Here is a 19,374-nt window from a genome sequence, read left to right on the forward strand (position 1 = left end):
TGGTTCGGGCTTTAATTGGATTGTGACGATCCTTGCTTCATCAATTTCGAGCTTAATAAATTATTAATTTGGCTGAAAACTACTTGTATTTCTAACTCACCCTCAATACACCAAAACTAAGGGAATATCTTATAATAGTGTTAGCACAGGAATTTGCATGCATGTGCATATCGCACTGTCTGATTGTCTCTGTATTTGTCACTACTGAGCTATCTGCCAAACTCTGCATGAATCAACATCAAAAGAAAAGTATACAATGATCTTAGGTCCCCACATTGAACACTTTTCTTTCAAAATCATAAAACATTAGAGAAAATCCAATCAGATGTTGCTAGAAATGGATCAAACTACACCATCTTGCAATATAATTTCAATGTACAACGATACATATGTTCCACATAAAATTTCAAGAATATCATTATCAGGAGACATGAAAAAGTCATCAATTGTCATGTCTTTTTCCACATGTGAACTATCCATGCTCCAACATTCTCCAACAATAACTAATTATGTATAGATAAAATATAAAGATTAGTCTCTTTTTTTTTCATACTTTTTGTGTAGAAATAAAAAAAGAAAATAGAACCCAATCTTTTCTTCTTTTTTTTTTTGTAGAAAAAAGAAGAAGATGGTATCGACCTTCAATGCATCATGCATATATGCACAGAATGTAAGCGCATTTGCCAACTCTCATTGCAAGCAAAATATTAAAAAAAAACATAAAGCATTTTGTCTTTATTATAAAATTAATATTTTAAAAAATAACAACATGAAAAAGAATAGAAGATTGGAAATAAGTGTGCGGAGCGAGAGAGAGAGAGAACGCATGGAAGGCCCCAATCATGAAGCAATGGAGTGCCAAATCATTTCCCTTCCTGGATCCTCTCTCTCTCTATAGGTTGATGGGTCCTTTTCCTCTTTTACGATTTGGCTTTAGTACGAGAGTGCATGACAAACAGGGTGGGGACACGTGGAACAGATATCTGGATGGACGGCTTGTGATCCTGTGATCCCCACTTCGACAGATGTCAAATATTATCCCCATGTCTGTCTATCTTCATCTTTTCTTGCAACCACATGAGTGGAATATTTTTGAGCAATTCTTTAATAATTGAAGTGGTCCACCATTTTGGATCTAGGTTTTGGATTCTTGTTGATGAATCTGGCAGGCTCTAGATTTTATGAGCTTGATTCAACATTTCGAGGCTCTACTTTGTTTCACCTTTGCTGCTCCAATTCTAGTTTCATGGAATGTAATAACATCAGAGAACTAGGTTTAAATTGTTGAGGACTCGCACGTTATGAAATGGTTTTTTAGTCTAGAACATGGATTGAAGAGTAGCTCGTAAGCTTTATATATGTTATTATTAAAGCAATACCTAGGATTTAAAACATGGATTTAGAGGTGAGGTTCCAACCGAGCTATAAGCGTCGGCGACTAGCTTATTAACTCGAGTGGGCGGCTTAGCATATTGTTAATGTTGAATATTGATTTCATGATCCTAACTTGCTAAGAATGCACAATGGACTATCATCAACCATAGCTAGCCATTTAGAAAGTCAGGCTCGTTTTTGAGTAGGATTCAACTTTTTGAACCGGTTTTCTCTTGTATGACTGAATTGATTAGAGCCTATATGGAAAACATGAGAAATTATATCCTACACAACATGCACCATGTGGCCGTGCATGCAACCAATCACAGTTGCTCATTTTTGTAGCAGTGAACTGAGTTGAGCGCTTGATGAATAGAGCTTGTAGAAACAAGTGGCTGTAATTGGCGGCATGCATGGCAATATGGTACATACCTCATAAGATATAATTTATTGGAAAATATAGAGGAAGAGTGTGCGTTCAGGGGTTGGAATGGTATGTTCCAATAAGCTCTTGCTATTTCTAGTCTAGTCCTTCGAGGCTTTACATCTATCATGCACATACTATAATTAGCTCCTTTTTTTTACACAGTACCAATTATTAGACCACTGTGCCCTCTACAATATAAATTGTCTATCTACGCATGGACATCTGAAGTCTTCCTTTGCTGCATACCACTATATTGTTACAGCGAATAACTTGATAACTATTTTGTGCACTAATGCTATGTCTATTAAGCATTATCTCATATATGCACCCATCTCTGGATCCCATCATTGTATCGTCGATGCCCGCTTCAACTTCAAGATGCGAACATGAACCCTTCTTGACATTAAAACAGTTTGATTCATGCTTCAATCAGTTCATTCTCATGCTCTCTTTAAACATCGAGAAAGGGAAGGAAAAGCATAGAAAGTATGAAAATTAGATTGAATAAGCCTATCTTGAGAGATGATTGCCCTAGATTGTTGTATATGAGCATGGACCTTCTCCATATCAAAACAATTTGAAAATTGTACTTCTGTAAAGGAAAGGAACAAATAGAACATATGAAAACGAGGTGAAATATGCCCATCTCCAGGGATGATTATCCTACATCATTATATTTGAACCTCTCTTTTTGTTTACTTCTCTTCCTTTCTTATATACAAACATGAACACAGTTCATAAATTTATCTTCACAAATATCATCTTCTGCTATTGGTATTAATCTCATCTCATTAGTGATTAAATCATGAAAAATATCTTATGCTGATTGTTGATCCACTAATATTGAGCCTTCTAAAATTTTGACAGAGATACCTTAAATCTTTTTAAGGATCTTGTAAACTATATATATATATATATATATATATATATATATATATATATATATATGTTTTCTTAAGAATGTCATATGTGGAACTTGAGAATTTTTTTTTTTGCTGGTGTACATTCAAATGAAAATTCTAGCTCTAGGTGGGCCCACCACCAAAGCATGTGGCTCTTACTTCTTGAGTTGGATTATATATGACTTGAGGTGTGATGTTATTTGTCAGCAGTATGATCAAGTTTTATGCCATCCTATCACACTCTATAGGAAAAGAATGACTTTGTGGATAACCAAAGATTTTGTTGTATTTCAAAGATGATGTCACTAAACATTTTGCATTGAATTTTTTGTTGGTGACAAGCTCTTGTGAGGAAATAAACTAAAAATCTCACACCGAAAAGTGTTATATATATATATTTATATATATATATTCTGTATACTGAATGTGTAACTTTTTAATTACAGTGCTAATAAACAAGGGAGCAAATAAATAAATATGAGTTACATGTTAAATAAGCATGATTTTCTTCTTCTTTTTTTTTCTTTGGGGAGTTACATTTCAAACAAAAAAATGTTAAGCTTGTGCAACCTGCCAACTATTGCTCAACCTAGGCAAAAGGAGAATTTTGCAACTATTTCGTATGACATTTTTATGCATACAGTTCACATTGTCGTATCATAATCCAATGAAATCAACATTTTTACTCTTCCACTCAGGCTTTTAGGCATAAATATAAGAAAGTGAAGCAAAGGAACAAGTGTGGAGCCCTGCTTTTTGATCAAGCGAACACAAGCCCACCAAGTTTCAAAGGAGCTGCCAAAATGCGAACCGAAGACAGTGAAGCCGGACAGGCACCGAGCTGGTGAGGTCTAATGTGACCCCACTGCCGGCTCGAGCCTTAGGCGACTGAGGCGGTCGCCTAAGGCCCCCGGCCGAAGAAGGCCCCCGCTGCCGCGCTGCGTCGCTGCCCAAAGAAGGCACCGCAGTTTTCACGGCAGCAGCTACCGGCCTTAGGCGGCCTATCGTCTGGTGCCTACGACAACGGACAGACGCCGCTACGGTGCCTTCCCGGCTTCTCGACAGGCTACGGCCTACTGGTGAGCCTGGTGAGGTAAAGGCTACGACAAGACAAGCCCCAGTGCTTTTTTTTCTTTCTTCTGAACCCTTCTCGGCTTCTTCTCTCCCCCCACCCCAGTCGGGCAGTCCCCACTCCCCAAACCCCCTTCGGCCCTTCCCTTCTCGGCTTCTTCTCTCCGACTCCTTGAAGGAAGTTCCTTCTCATCCCGAGCGGCAGCGATTGAATGATTGAATCCACCCCTCGCCCCTTCAAAGAGAAGCCGATTGATCAACAGATCAAGTCCTCCTCTCCTCGGCAGTCGGCTCCTCTGCTCTAATCCTCCTCTCGATCTCGTCACTCGTCCGCTCTAATCCCCCTCTCCTCGGCCACCGACACTGTTCTCCGGCTCCAAGAAGGCAAGAACCCGCCGTCCCGCCTGCAGAAGAGTGAAGACCTTCTGCCTTCACCTTCTGTTCCTTCTGGCCCTCATTTTTCTCCTCTCATGGGTGTGTGCCGCCCGCCGATCTGACGGGTGGTCCGTTCTCGTTCGGGTCCGTGAGATACAAGGCGGAGTAGGGGGCATGAGGCGAACAATGGGCTTGAGATCGCCGATAATTGCTGGAGCCCATCAAGGCATCAAGGAGTAATTCCCCACTCTCCTATGGGGATTTCTATCAGGTAAGTTTTATCTGGTACTTTTGATGGCAATTTTGGTTTCATTTCTTGGAGTCTTTTGATTCGATTTGTTTGGTTTCTTTATATTTGGGACTTTTCTTGGCTGATGGAGTGATTAATTTCAGCTGGCTAGAGTTGTGGGCTCGTGGCCGTGGAGATCACTAGTTGGCCGGAGGTCCCTTTCCATCCTGGTATAGCTCTTCACTCATTCTGTTATTATAGTTTCGATTTGATACCTATGCTTTTTTTCATTTTTTTTATTAATTCTATTTACGAATTCAAGAGATATGGTTTGGATTTCATGCTCTTGTGATTTTTAGTTCTTTTTTTTTCGATATTAGAAATCAATGCTGTATTTTCTTAGAATTTTATATTAAAAAAGAAGAGATTTGGATTTCTTGGAACTTAAACTCACGTTTCATGATTCCTAGAATAAACTGTTTGGTTTCATTATTTTAAATAAATTTTTAAAATATTTTACACTTATTAATTTTTTATTATTAAAAAAAAAGCCTTTCTAGTGAGCTCGCCTTAGGCCCCCAAATGCATTGGGCCGCCCCTGTGTGACCCGAGCTTAAGAGATAAGCTGGAGAACAACAGTTGTGGTGGCTGAGCTTGGATACAGTCTCGCACCGGCAAATTGATATGAAAATAAAAAAAAAATATTTATAAAAATTTGTTTGAAAGAAGATCCTTCCATATCTAAGTCATGGGATTAAGCCATGGGGATTGGATTTCGGGTTGGGGGGAAACAGGGGACAGTACAAAAGAACCATTCGATCACCAAGTGGACGCTTTTGAGAAGTTTTGACTCCCAAAACAATGTCTCAGTTTGACAAGGACGAACCAAGCTTGCATCCCCCAGGCTAAGTGCGGGCGAAGGAGCCTAGGTTGACCCGGGCCCACCATCAAAGGAAAGAAAGGTCTCAAAAGGTGACAAAGGTAAACAAGCACAGCTCTCTAGGGAAATCCTGGGGAAGAGGCAAAGGCGTGGAGGAGGGCCCGGTGAAAACAAGGCGTCAAAGAGGCGTCACCTCACTGTGTCAGGCCCTTGACAGGAGTCTTCGTTTTTGCTGCCTGCCAGCGTAGGGAAAGGGGGAGATGGAGAGAGAGAGAGAGAATTTTGGAAGCTTATATAAATATCATCATAGGGTAATCATTCTTTTATAATTTGAGAGCCTCCCAAGCCCCATGAACTGGTTTTTATGAATGGAAGGGAAGGGAGAGAGAGCGAGGGGGGGTGATACTGGTACCCCTCTCTTTGAGGTCAGTGTCAGGAAAGATGAGAAAAAGATAATAAAGAGGAAAAGAGAGCTCTTGGGTTGCTGCTGGGCTCTTAAAAGCTAGGACTGTTTATGTACCTTCCACCACTGGAAAGAACCCTTTTATCATTCATTTCTGCCCAAAGGAGAAAAGAAGCGAAGCTTTAATTTCCTTCTTATCTAAGAAAGAAACCTTGCTGCTTTACTGCTTTTATTTCATCTTATTTTCTTTTCTTTTCTTTTATTCACTTTGTAAGTTGTAAGATTTATAGGACCTAGATTAATTTGTAATTTGGAAGTGAATAGCTTAGTACCAGGAGATAAAGTAATCTTTTTTTAATGGCAGAGTAATGCTTGCAAGTCTCTCATCTGTGTTAAAATGAGACACCTCTACCAGTAAATCTAGCTAGAACTGTTATATATTAGTTTCGAGTACCTAATTGTTTTGTTTAAAAAAAATGTCTATATAGTGTAATTATGAAGCTATAAAAATACCTTTGCTTTTAGATGGCATGTCCAAGAAATGTCAACTTGGTGATGAAATGGAAGCTTGTTTTTTTTAAACTAAATAGGGACTTATATCGAAAGAAAAAAATATCTGCAATCCAAGCGGATAATCAACATAAAAATACCAAAACACATCAATAGGAATAGTAAGTATAAAAATAAACTATTTTTAAACATAATAAATACTACAAATATAAACAATAACAAATATTCACTTTAATCTGATAGCTAACTAAAAAATCCAATTTATCCCATGGCTGATCTGATTGAGAAAGTTAATGATCAAGCAAAACCCAAGTTAAATCATGAAGATTTGACACAAGGGTATTGATGATGTGATTGTGAACTTGGCCCAAAACATTAAAGAAAAATACTCTATACTCCTTTCTTTTTTGCTCATCTATACCCCTTCCTCATGGTTATAAACTTGTTATACTTACCAACAACCTACACAAGCACTCATAGGCTTTTATCTCCATATGGTTGCTCTAGGACCATACACATGCCTAATACTTACAAGAGTTTTTCATTAATTTAACATTTTTCCTAACTCCTAGTCCCACTTTTACCTCTCTCTCTCTCCCTCCCCCCCCCCTCTGTGGCTGGCTGGATGGTAAAGTGAAGTCTTCTTACTCATAACCGAAGAGATGGTTATGGAGTAGCAAATAAATTTCTCGCATAACGAGAAGCTGGAGGAGTCAGGCAAAAAACCTATTGAGAGAGAGAGGGGGGGTGGATTAAAAGCAGCAATAATTGCTTACAAGTTTAAACAAAACAGACAGAACTCTGACACGTGGATTAATTATAGAGAGGGCCAAGCAAGCCCCACCAAAAAAAAAAGAAAAAAAAAACAACTTATCAAATATGAGATTACTACTCTTAAGCTTGATTAATTTCTTTTCTCCTTGGAGTGGACTCTTTTTTTTTATTGAGGTTTATCAATAATTTTTTATATTAAATGAAGGTGGTCTTTTTTTTTAAAAAAAAAAACAAAGCAAACTTGTGCATTGGCAACAAATTGAGTAATTAAGCATGATATGCAAATAGCCCTCACAGAAATCTGTATGGGCATTCAAGAATTTTTGTTTACATATTTTTCCTAATAAACCATCATAGGACCATGTACCATTTTTTTGGTAAATCTGATTTATTAAACCAATCTAGTGTAAATATGTCCATGAGAATCAAACAATAAAATATGCAAGAAATCAAAAGGAACATCAGTCTCAGTAGTCTATAGTACAGATCTCGTATGATTAGCTGCATATAACGCCATCCAGTTCGCAATATTATTTACTTCTCTATAAATATGTGTCACCTCATATACATGTAGAGTAACTTCCATTCTGCATCAATTCTGTATCAGAGAATGAGAATTGGCATCTAATGTCGATGATCTTGATAACCACCCGTCAAAGAGTCCCCCTCGGGACCATGTACCATTCACATTTGCATTTGAATCTAAGAGTGGCAATGACCATGGTTAGAAACTCCCAAGCTCCCATGTAAATTTCCAAGTAAATTGTTTGGATATGATCGATAATTAGCTAGAAAACGTTTCTATTCCTAGAATAGGACAATGCAATCGACATGTATCTTAATGGGATCAGCTTGGGGCGGCAGAAAGTGATGGAAGAGGAAGGGATAGGTGTCACTGAGGAACATCCATCAATCTCTTCAGGACCACATATATCCAGCTGGTCTAGTAGCTACCAAGTTACATATATTTATTGGGTCACCCCTAACATGCTTCCCTTTTGTTCCATATTTAGTAGAGACTCCTGAGGAAGATGTACAAAATAGATTAGTTTTCTTCAACCATGACAAATTCTGACCATTGGAACACCTATTAACGTGGCCCATGTTGCAATCACAAAGTGCACTTTCCTGCTTCTCTTTCTCCATCACATTAATGAGGATTATGGAGCAAATGCATTTGTTTCCCCCTTCCATTTTTAATAGATGAAGCAACTTAGGAGGAGCTTCCTTCTTGCCAACATTGCCAACAAGAGAGCAGGGTAGCTTGAAATGGCTCAATTCATAATGTCATGTTTGAAATTTGCTTCCCTACTTGCTTTATGGTAACATGGTATCAGAGCAGAGGTCCTGAGTTCGAACTCTGTCTCCTTATTTTTTAATCTCATTATTAAAAAAAAAATTCACATGTTGGGCTCACCCATTAAAGAAAAGTCTGGCCCACATGTGAAGGGGAGTGTAAGAAAATATAAAATATATAAACAAATCTATCTCATCCTATTAGCTTAAGCTTTTGGGAGAAGTGGTAATTTCAACAGTATGCACTAGATGACTTTCCCCTTTCATAGTATATTGGGTATCCTTTAATACCTTATAGGTTAAGAAAGACACATGTTGGGTTTCTGTCCTTGAAGAAGTTTTAGTGAACCATGGTCCATAGATGACATTTATCTTTGATAGGATGTTGGGACCAACCTTTTTTTCATATAGTTTAAGAACACATGATATGGTGGAGCATCTGATAGGGTTATGTCATGATATATGTAAAAAGTGGAAGAGACCCTAGACCATCTGGGATATCTAAATCGAGGAACTTGACACCATCCATCTACTACAAAACAAAGCATGATAGGCTGACCTCACCTTGACTGCTAGATAAAGATCAAATATTCACCCTATGAAGGCTAGCTGAAGGATTAAGCTAGCTAGTTCAAACAAGCATTGGCCAGAGATCATTTTGCCTTGAACTATTTCCTAGGCCACCTAAGGAAGCATTTGCCAAGGGCAAAAGAGACATCCCACAGTCTTCTGCTGGCTTTGAGAAAGATCCAAGAGTTGATATACTCTGTAATGTGAAGTTTCTCAAGTTCTATAAATGGCCTATTGTAAAGCATCTTAACATGTCTTCATCTGTTTCTTTCATCGCAGCTTATCGGTTTCTTATTAGTATCCCTAATATATATTTGCTTTCTTTCGGTTGGCAAAATCATTGTGTGTCGGTGGTGAACATCTCTTTTAGCCTTGATACCAAAGATGAGTTAATAGAAATACTATTATGTTGATCAAAACACTGTGAATATGAGTTTTCTCACCATGTTTCATATGAAATTTCTCACCATTTTCAGAAAATTGAGCAATCAATTGTTTTTTTGGATTTCTATAGATACTACACAAAAAAGAGGAAAGAAAATGAAAAGAAAACAAAAGGGAAAAACTTTAATCCAAGTAATAAACTTGTGCAGCAAAGAGTAGCCATAGACTTGCAACCTGCTAACATGCAAGAAAACCTTTAAACTCCACCTAAAAAAAATATCCTTTCTGCATGGAGAATGCTTTACAAATTAAAAGACAATTCCGTAGAACATTAGAGGTCAAATTCGGAGAGAAAAATCCCCATGGTGTAATTCATGCTAAACATGGTCATGATGTTAAACAAGCTCAACATAGATCTAGAAGGGGAATAGCTATAGTAGACTATTAATGAAATTTCTTGCTGGCCCTTGCTCTTAATGAAATTTCAGCAGATGTACATGAAAACTGGACCTTCATAAATTAAACAAGTTTAAACTGTAGAATATGTAGATAATGTTGGGAAAATGCAATAAAAAAATAATGACGCCATAAATTTCTTTTTCCTCTTTGTGTAAGTAAATAGAATATCACTCACAAAGCAACAATAATCTCTACACAAGTAATTATTAAGCAAAATAATTAATCAATCCACAAACAAGAAGCAACACAATTTTTTAACGTGGAAAATCTTTCGATGTGAGGAAAAAAAACTTCAGGATCTAGTCTTGCCAAAGAAGTTTACTATTTAAAATAATGGGATTACAATAGATTCTTTCAAGTTTAACTAGAGGCTACACAAATATCATCAGAATTGAATCTTGCCTTCTATAATGAGAACATTCATTACCAATAAGGCAGATTTCAACAATAACCAACACAATAGAGGATGTATCTTACCGAGTATTGATGCTTAAAATAATCAATGAAGAAGGCTTTTCAAAGATCAAAACCGTTCAATCTTTAGCTCTCAATATCAAAAACAACATACTAAAATTTCAGCCGAATCAGAATAAAATCAACTATTTGATCATCCGATAAAATAGCACCCTTTTCTTTCTCTTCTTCTTCTTCATTTCCTTTTTGTTTTCTTTTCTGTTTCCTACAATCCACGTTACTCGGTTTTCCACAATTACTACTGGTCCAAGCTGTTTTGGAAAACAAAAATACTGCTACATTATCTTATCCTCTTTTTTTTTTAATTTTCAAATGATGTGGGTTCCACATAAGGAGGGACCACACTAGCCGATAATAAAGCTAAGATCTAAATTCTACTGAGAATTACTAAAATATGTTTGCCTGCAAGTGCTATTAGATAGCAGGAGGTCAAGGTTCCAAAATCCTATAACCCAAACCAATCTAATTATTGAGGGCCCTTAAATTGGCAAATTCACAGATATTTCCGCCATTATTTCATGAACTCACATGGGGCATCACTTCAACACCTAAAAAATGTGGCACAACTTTTAGATTGATCATCCACCAAATCAATCAAGATTTATACCATGTAAAGTACCGACGATTGGAATTAGAAAGCAGCTATTTTGCATGTTTCTTGCCAATGCATTTTATGCAAATGGAACTTCTTTCTTTTTCCTCTCATGTTAACCCAAAACAAAGATGCATCTTGGGTCACTAATCTATGGCATGATATAGTACTCAGCAATTAAGTTTTTGATAGTGTTTCTAAGAGGCATAGATGATGAGTAGTGTGTATTATCCACTTCAAAGATGCCAAGAATTCCAAGACTGCTTGACTTAATTATTGATGACAAATTATTTTGTAGCTACGCATCACTACAGGAAAATGAGCCTTTCTCAGCATTTTTTATAGCCTTTACCGACTCCTATAAGCGTCGGTGAAAACCCAGCCGACGCTAAACAAAGCATCACAAAAGCGTCGGCGGTACCTGAGTGGGAAAAGTTTTTGCCGACGCTAAGCAAAAGCGTAGGCAAAAGTCAAGCTTTATCGACGCTTAGTAAAGCGTCGGTGTATGCTGTTTTTCCGACGCAAAAAAGCGTCGACATAAACTAGAACTTGGGTAAAATCTATTACATCTCGACCTCGGATAGGGTTTGTATCTTTTGCATGAAAGAAGAATTTACCTCTTTCTCAGGCGGAGGGAGATGGGATCGGCCGGTTGGCGCCGCAAAGGAGGGAGGATGAGAGGAGGATGCGGACGGTCGCCAGGCACCGGAGAGGAGGAAGCAGGAGAGGAGCTTGGCGTCGGATGTCGCTCGGTGCCGGAGAGGACAAGAGATGGGGGAGGCGGTGGATTGATGTCGGCGCCAGAGGGAGGAGGAGAGGAGAGTGGCTTGGATTCGTGGCTCAAATCCAGAAGATGGGGGAGGCGGTGGATTGATGCCGGCGCCGGAGGGAGGAGGAGAGGAGAGTAGCTTGGCTCAGATCCAAGAGACGGGGGAGGCGGTGGATTGATGTCAGCGCCAGAGAGGAGAGGAGAGGAGAGCTAGGGCATCGAGAGAGGTTTGAGATTGGGATCGATTTTGAGATGGTTTTGGCCTCCGACGACGCTTATAAGCATCGTCGTAGGTCCGGTTTTCCGCAACGCTTAAAAAGCGTCGTCGATTCCAAATCTCTAACGACGCTTTTTGAAAGCACGGCATAATTTAGCGCAGAACCAAAATTTTCCGACGCTTTTTCCTAGCGTCAGGAAGAAAACGTCGAGAAATCTTATTTTTTCTGTAGTGCATGCATGATCTTACCTAATGAAACCATAATTATAATCACTTTACATCTCTCACTTCAAGGTAGCAAATGCTGAACTGATGATTATGGCTTTGGCCAAACTATAAGACATAACTATCCCTTGTCATTTTTATAGATGCTTAATCTCTTCATTGTATTTTTTTTTATTTGTTGGGAAACTGTAAAGCAAAGCACGTGCACATGCATGATAATGAATAAAACCTGCCTTTTGTGCTTTATGACAGTAAAAAGAGAAAACCCCCTTCTCTCTCTCTGGAATTCTGAACCAATTGAACTTCATAACTTTGTAGAGCACAGGCTTAGGCTTTCTCAGCTTTGGCATCAAAGATATGCTTTCACACACATACACATACCCCCCCCCCCCCCCCCCCCCCCCCCCTCCTCCCTCCTTTTGCTTTCCTTTTGTCTCGATGGTCTCTTCCTCTCTCTCTCTCTCTCTCTCTCTCTCTCTCTTTCTCTCTCTCCCCTTCTTTTTCTGATGCTTATATTGGCATAGGATACTTGTAGCAGCTGATAGAATCTTGTTTTGAGGGAGCACTTTAAATCAGTGCGATCTTCCCAACGTGAACTCAAGATTGGGCTTGTTGGGGCTCGATGTCTCCGAGAGACATGATGAGTTGACATCTGATAAAATTTCAATCCTTTTGGATTGCATGTCCTCCTGCAAAATTATATGAAAAGCAAAGATTTATTGCACCATTGTGATCATTTATACCAACTAATTGCATTCATATCATCAGCATCTGTTGTAAATAATGTACATTGCGTTAATGAGAGCCATGGAGAACATTGGTTGAATGAGAACCATGGAAAGTAAAGTGAATTTTCCTAAATGTATTGTTGAGTTTACCAAGACAAGGCTACACCTTTAGTGATGTTTGTCTGCTATTTCCTTTCACTAAGATCTTTCCCTGACCATAGGGGACAGAAAAAGAAGGTTTTAGAGAGAAATTGTCAGCCAGAGCACTCAATGCTCCAAGGGTAACAACCATAGTTTTTTCTTATTTTCTTTTTTCTTTCAACTTAATTAATTAAACATTGATTAAATGCTTTGTGCTACTTCTGTATCTAAGATGATCCAGGTGAAAAGACAGACTACAAATCTGGTTTAATTGTGGATGTCATTGCCAAAAATGTCTAACGAAACGAGAGCTTACCTCGGACGATGGTCATTATGTCGAACTTAACGCAGTGGTCAGTCATCTACATATTTGCCAAATGTTATTTAGATTTGTTCCTTGTCAGCCCATTCATTCAACAATGGATTGGTTAAAAGTGATAGATGTGAGTAAAAGGTTACCAGAGGGTACCTTGAAGGAATGCATGCTCCCTGTGGTTGAATCACTTGGTATGCCATTATACCAGCCTCCCCTGCTGCAAAATCATATCATCATCAGTGAAAATCCATGCAATTATAAGAATAGAAAGCAGTCTATTCCTATCAGTTTGTCATGATTGAACTAAACTTGTAATATATACATTACCCACTAGAGGAAGCTGCAAGGAAGTTTCAAAGGCCTAAGCTTTTGCACCCTCAACCTCATGGGGGTGGGGGGACCCTTTTCAGGCGTTTGAAACCCCACTAAAAGAAATCCCACAGTTAGAATTGTCCCTTTTGAAATAGATTTTCAAATGGACCTTTGTCTTGGAATGAGGGAGAGACATGGCCTCTTTACTGTCCTTTTGGACTGCTGAAAGGGATCATTGCACTATGATGGAGGTTCATTAATTTGTTCATCTGATCCTGGACAGGTGGAACAAAGCTATAATCTCTGACCCTTTTTGTGAGCACTTGCATGGAGGTTGATAGTGGGGGAAGAAAAGGAATGAAGGATAGGGGCTTTATAAGCCTAAAGTGTTCATTAGTGTGACAGGGCTTATGGCCATAAAGAAATGGCACATACTTTGTTAACCCTATACTATACTCTCTGACTGCTGTGAGAGTAGCAAATCCCTTCAGCTAACATTTATTCTTTCCATTAAACTTGGCTTTAATCTAGTACCTTTTCTCTATTAAGTCGTGGAATTTTAGCAGAGGGACTACCTACCACTAATTAAGAAACAGATGTTGATGGACACAAAAGATGGTTCTAAATAGGTGATGGCTAACTTCTTCTACTCTAATAATTCCTGCAAAGGAAAGGAAGAAGAGAAGTCCTATAGAAAGCTTTTCTACGTTTTATGCCTTTTTTTATGAGTCTTTATGTAATTTTTTTCTTTTTGCTGACTAAATGTTACTGCACTGATAAATACAGAAGCCAATCAGAATCAAATAATTAATAATGCGGCACAAACTTTGTGACAAAAGGAAAGATAAAAAAGGAGGATATAAAAAGATGAAAATCCTTAGTTCAATCTCCAATGGCTTCTGAGGTCAAAGAGAGAACTAAGTCAGCCACAGACCACGCACCAATCCCAAGTTTCTAGTGCTTCATTGACATAAATCAGCATATTTCTTTCCACTAAAATTATGAAGATGTTCTTTTTTCCATTCAATATTAACTGCTGTAGAAGAGTATGAAACGTTCCTGGTTTTGTTTCTCAAATTATCTTTTTTCTTGAGAATATTTGTTTCTCAAACTATCCCTCAGTCTTATTTCTTCTTCCTGCTAGCTAACTTTAGTATAAAGATCTAAGTTTCTCAATGCAATGCTTACAGATTTTGTGGAAAAGGTTTTCCTTCTTGTGATGCGTAATAAAGGCAACCACAAGTGTAACAAGAATCAATCACATATTAACAGGTTAGTAGTATGAATCACACATTTTGGCATGGTCAGCAATAAAGGAAAAAAATCTATTTTGCACCACAAATGGGACAAAACCAAGGCTTGGAGCAACATTTTCCTCCTCTTCCACTGATATATGTGCTCGGGCATGAATTACTACTGAAAAGATCCTATTTGTACCAAGCCATAGGTTCCAGAGGTATCTTTTAGCAAAATATTTTCTGATAAAAATATAACTAATCTTTACAAAAACAATGTAAACAAGAGGAATTTCGCAACCTTGAAGGATTGCTCCATAGACCACTGAAATTGTTTCCATGGTGCATAGCTGACCTTCCATGCTGACCTGACGGCTCTGCGTCACGGCGCTTGTGGAGATCGAGCAAATTGTCATCAGAAATTTCTCCAGTTGACCCATTCTCAAACCCATCAGATTGGCCTAAGACAAAGAGAAACAAAAACCAATTATTTAAATTGTAAAAAATAAGATTATACTACATAAAAATTTGAACTTATGCAATCCTTGGAAGGAAGAAAATCTGCATTACCTGAAGAAACTGCTGGTTTATCAGTATTCTTCACGGTCCGATACATCTACAATATATAGATATCATGATCACTATCCAAGCATGGCATAGAACGTTCAAAACAAGAATTTTTGGACTATTCTTTTTAATCACACAATATTTGTTCAATTCATATATCTATTTGGCACAGTGTTTTCCTATAGCCTTTTCTTTCAGTAGCATGCTTTCTGCCTCATGTGTTAAAGCTGCTACATATGCTTGCATAACCCCAGAGAGAGAGAGAGAGAGAGAGAGAGAGAGAGAGAGAGGCTAAAGTTGTTATAAGCGATGCAGTCAGGGAAAGGCAAGGACACTGTAATGTGTAAGGAAAAAGAAATAAGGAAGAGTTCCTTTCAATACTCCCCTCCATCAAGTGCAATACCAAAACCGAAATGTGAGCATTAGAGAACAAGAGGTTTCAGTGCTTCCACATGAGATTCCATATTAGCCAAGTTGGTAAAAAAACAAGAAGAAAAATAACACTAGTTCTAAAGAAGCAGATGGACCTATAAGCTTGAAGGAAACGAAATGAAAAGAAAAGCTAATTAGCTTTCCTTCATTAATCGAACAAAAAATAAGGGGAAAAAAAAGAGAGAAAAAAAATTGTCTTCCAAGAGCGACATGATTCCTAAGAAATTAGAGGGTTTCCTCACCTGCAAGTGAGATTTCACATGAGCCAAGGTAAGATCTTTAACATCCATGAGCTCAAGAACTGACTTGGGTGTGGCTCCTATAGCCAAAGAATCAATACAAAAAAGAATACACAGATGAAAGTTAAGATCATTCCAAACAGCTCTCAAGAATTATACTAAGAAATTCACAAGAGAGAAAAGAATAGGAGGGTTATCATACTCTCATGTCCTCCCAACAGCTCGACGGCATGGACGAAGCGGGCATGGAGTGTGGTTGTCCACCGCATCCTCGGCGCTCTCATGCTCCGCTTCACGGGGAACCTCGACGACAGGTACCTCGACCGCGACGCGCCTTGCGGCGCAAAGTGAGTGAAATTAGCAGCAGTGGAGGAGGAGTCGCACAAGGTTTGCTGCTGGAGCTGTGGGACTAAAGGAAAGGAATTAGGTTGATGCTGGTACACGGGAATTCCCCTTATAGGCCTCATCAAGCCAAGGTCTTGGTGGTAGCCTTCACGGACTAAGGGGTGGTGGTGGTGATGGTGGAAGTGGAGGTGGTGGTGGTGGTGGTGGGGATGGTGGAGGAGACTGCTGCTCATGGTGGTGGAGTCTGTGGCACTTGGGTGGGCTAAGGAGAGCTCGGAGGCAGCCTTATCGGGCTCTGCAGTAGATTGGTTGGTGATGCTGTGGAGATTCCTGGTAGTGGTGGAGGTGGCGTTGGAGTCCATGGCTCTTCGCCAAAACCCTAAGTCCAGGTTCTCATCTGCCTTCCTCCAACTCGGTGTGGGAGTGCTATTTGGTGGGCTAATCTGGAGTGATAGGTCTGGCTGTGCTTGGAACAGCTCCATTTGCTCACAAAGAACACTCAAGATCTGGATCTCCTCTTTTATCTTCTGGCTCTCTTTCTCGTTCTAATTGAGCTCTTCTTCTTCTCCTCTCTTGCTTCTATCAGTCTCTCTCATGTACGAGAAGAATATATTTTTTTCGGATGTGGGTGTGTTTGGAATGAGAGGGGTTCTGCTCTTGAGATGGGTAAGATGTATAGAATTTGTGTTTTCTTGGAGTCATGGGTTTTGTTACTTTAGTTGGTTAGGTATGGCGTATAGGAATTCTTTTGTTTCTTTGGAAGAATAGGATGTCCCGATATGGGCTAGAACTGTAGTAAGTACTAACATGAGGGGCAAAGTTGGTGTGGTAAATGACTTTGGTGTGGAGTGAAAAGAGGTTGGGCCTTGTGTTGCTTGTGAGTACTATGTGAGGAAAATGACACTTGATAAGGTTTGTGTATGAGAAAGAGAAGAAATAAATGGGTAAATAAATGTGTCCAAAGGTTAGATTCCTTTTTACCTCTTTTCCATATGCCTTCTCTTTGGGAAAAGGGATTTTTGGTGAAAAGATTTAAATCATTAGTATATTTCTCCACATTACTGAGGGTGCCACCACCTCTATACATTGAATGATGCCAGTTTGGTTGGTGGTACATGCATTCCTTGGACCTTTTGTTCCACTTAACACTGGTTTTGACCACTTCAAACCCTAATTTTCATTCTTTTCTTCCCGTTACTGCTTCCTACTACTTGTAATCATTTACGGATGGAACAGAAAGTTGGACACCCTCGTTCTCATATCCAACACGCATCATTTGTATTGTGATTTTAAGTCAATGTCAAGCCTATTTGTCTACAAAGAGACATGAAGTCTTTTTTAGTTGCATCCTTTCTCTCTCTTCCTGTCATCTCCTGAGATATTGCTCTATTAAATGGGCGCAGTGTATCTGAAGAAAAACTTTGACACAACTTCATAGAAACCTACCTTGTTCCATATGTTCTTTTTGATGATTGGTTAAAGAGTGGCACCACTCCAGTCCTGCATCTCTTAAAACATTAAAAAATCAGATCATTGTGATTTATAGACAACAGTTTGGGGATGGGCTTATATATTTAATGCTTGACCAAGAGTAAAGGGATCTCACTCTTTTTTTTTTTTCTTGGGATAAGCAAGGGATCTTACTTTTGATGTTGTGAATACTGGAGGACGTTCAAGAACTATCTTTTGCTATTTCTTATAAAAAAAAAGGAAAGGATATAGAGAAAATGCGTTATTGTGCTTTGAGTTCTATTGTGATGCTAGGTGCACCAATTGGAGTGGAAGGTGGTGGTGGCTTGAGCCACCTGCAAAATGTGCTTTGATTTTTTTTTTTTAAAAATGGACAACACATATATTTGTGCTTTTTTTTAAAAAAAATGTATATTTGGTTCTATTGTCAAAAAATATAAATACATTAGGTTCTTCTAAATTGGTATGACATTATAATGTTCTAGTAAGTAATAATTTTTTCATACTTTGTTCAAGTTGTTAAACATTTGAAAGCTAGCTATAGAAAATTTTCTTGTAGTTGTACCCAAAAAAAAGTACAATAAAACTTGCTTGTATGGTCAAGAAGGACATTCATTTAATAAAAAATTAATCCTATAAAAAAATAAAATTGTGCAAAACATTATTGTTTGAATTATTAATTCTAAAAGATTGTATGAATCCACAAAGGTCCAAGGACCACCAGAATGGTAAGCTTGACATCGTTTTTTTTTTCCAGCATTTCTGTGTATGTTGTTGCTTGATTCCCATGATATATAGCATCATGCCATAATTCATTAAAGTGTAAAATGACCACTGCATTAAGCACTTCACTTAATTCTTGTGATTAATGACTAACCAGCATTTTTTCAATTCCCCCTATTCTAAAGATCAGGATACTTCATTTTTCCTTTATTTCTCTCTCCCTAAATTTTTTTGTTGCAATTAGCTAGTTGCTACATTTTGCCCTGCATCTTAAGATAGGTTTCATAGAACTTGTTTAACTTCGCAACTTAAAAGGCGATCACATATTCAGCATTTTCTACATAAAATTAATTGATCAAATCCTGATTAAAGATGGTAATGGGACTACCATTATATATATGGTGTGATAGATATGTTTGTGGCCTAAGCAATAGTTGCTTGGCTATTACCTTGAACCTCCATCCCCATGCCTAAAATGAGGTTAGCTGGCAGGTGGTCCGCATTATATCATGCATGGCTTATTTTGATATATCCATTTTCCTTTCTTCAATGTGGAACAATGGGCATAAAACCACATACAATTTCTTTGTCCTCTCATTCAGCCTCAACTTGTACTTTTGCATTGAATTTCTCTGATGTTTTGCAATAGGAACCTAGCAAGAGATGCTTCATCATCTCTTATCCAAAGCAAAAAATGGTGTCAGCCTCATAACTTTATTTCATTTGTTACAAAAGATCTCCAAGTATTTTACCATGAAAATTTGAGTTAGAACAAGGTAATGTCAAAAAATAAAAGGGTATTGCTTCTGATTTTAAAATTCAAGACCATCTCATGTATCCACAAGGTATTATTGAGGCAATATTTCATGGAAGCTGATCTTTCACTTGGATTGCAGTCCCTGCTCCACAATGCATGGATCCAGGGATAGCAACAG

At 38.3% G+C, this 19,374-nt stretch overlaps 1 protein-coding gene across 11 annotated transcripts; it reads right to left on the reverse strand.

Annotated features, from left to right (window-relative positions):
- Nucleotides 1–12,065: 12,065 nt before the first annotated feature.
- LOC103716375 (putative transcription factor KAN2) lies at nt 12,066–17,072 on the reverse strand. 11 transcript variants are annotated; one of them, XM_088712604.2, is made up of 8 exons: nt 16,104–17,068; nt 15,905–15,981; nt 15,234–15,279; nt 14,965–15,124; nt 13,270–13,333; nt 13,117–13,162; nt 12,826–12,870; nt 12,516–12,620 (listed from the first exon to the last, which is right to left on the reverse strand). In XM_088712604.2, the coding sequence occupies exons 1-7, from the start codon at nt 16,726–16,728 to the stop codon at nt 12,845–12,847; spliced, it is 1,044 nt and encodes a 347-aa protein (XP_088568730.1). In that variant the 5' UTR covers nt 16,729–17,068; the 3' UTR covers nt 12,516–12,620; nt 12,826–12,844. The 11 variants fall into 11 exon arrangements, with proteins under 11 accessions (XP_088568732.1, XP_026663995.2, XP_038970662.1 ...); XM_039114734.3 differs by lacking the exon at nt 12,826–12,870 and having other exon boundaries at nt 12,346–12,620; nt 13,270–13,330; nt 16,104–17,067; XM_039114733.3 differs by lacking the exon at nt 12,826–12,870 and having other exon boundaries at nt 12,346–12,620; nt 16,104–17,067.
- Nucleotides 17,073–19,374: the final 2,302 nt, after the last annotated feature.

This window comes from Phoenix dactylifera, chromosome 16 (genome assembly GCF_051530095.1).
Source record: "Phoenix dactylifera cultivar Ajwa chromosome 16, Ajwa_hap1_PhDact_Kaust_v1.1, whole genome shotgun sequence".
NCBI lineage: Eukaryota > Viridiplantae > Streptophyta > Magnoliopsida > Arecales > Arecaceae > Phoenix > Phoenix dactylifera.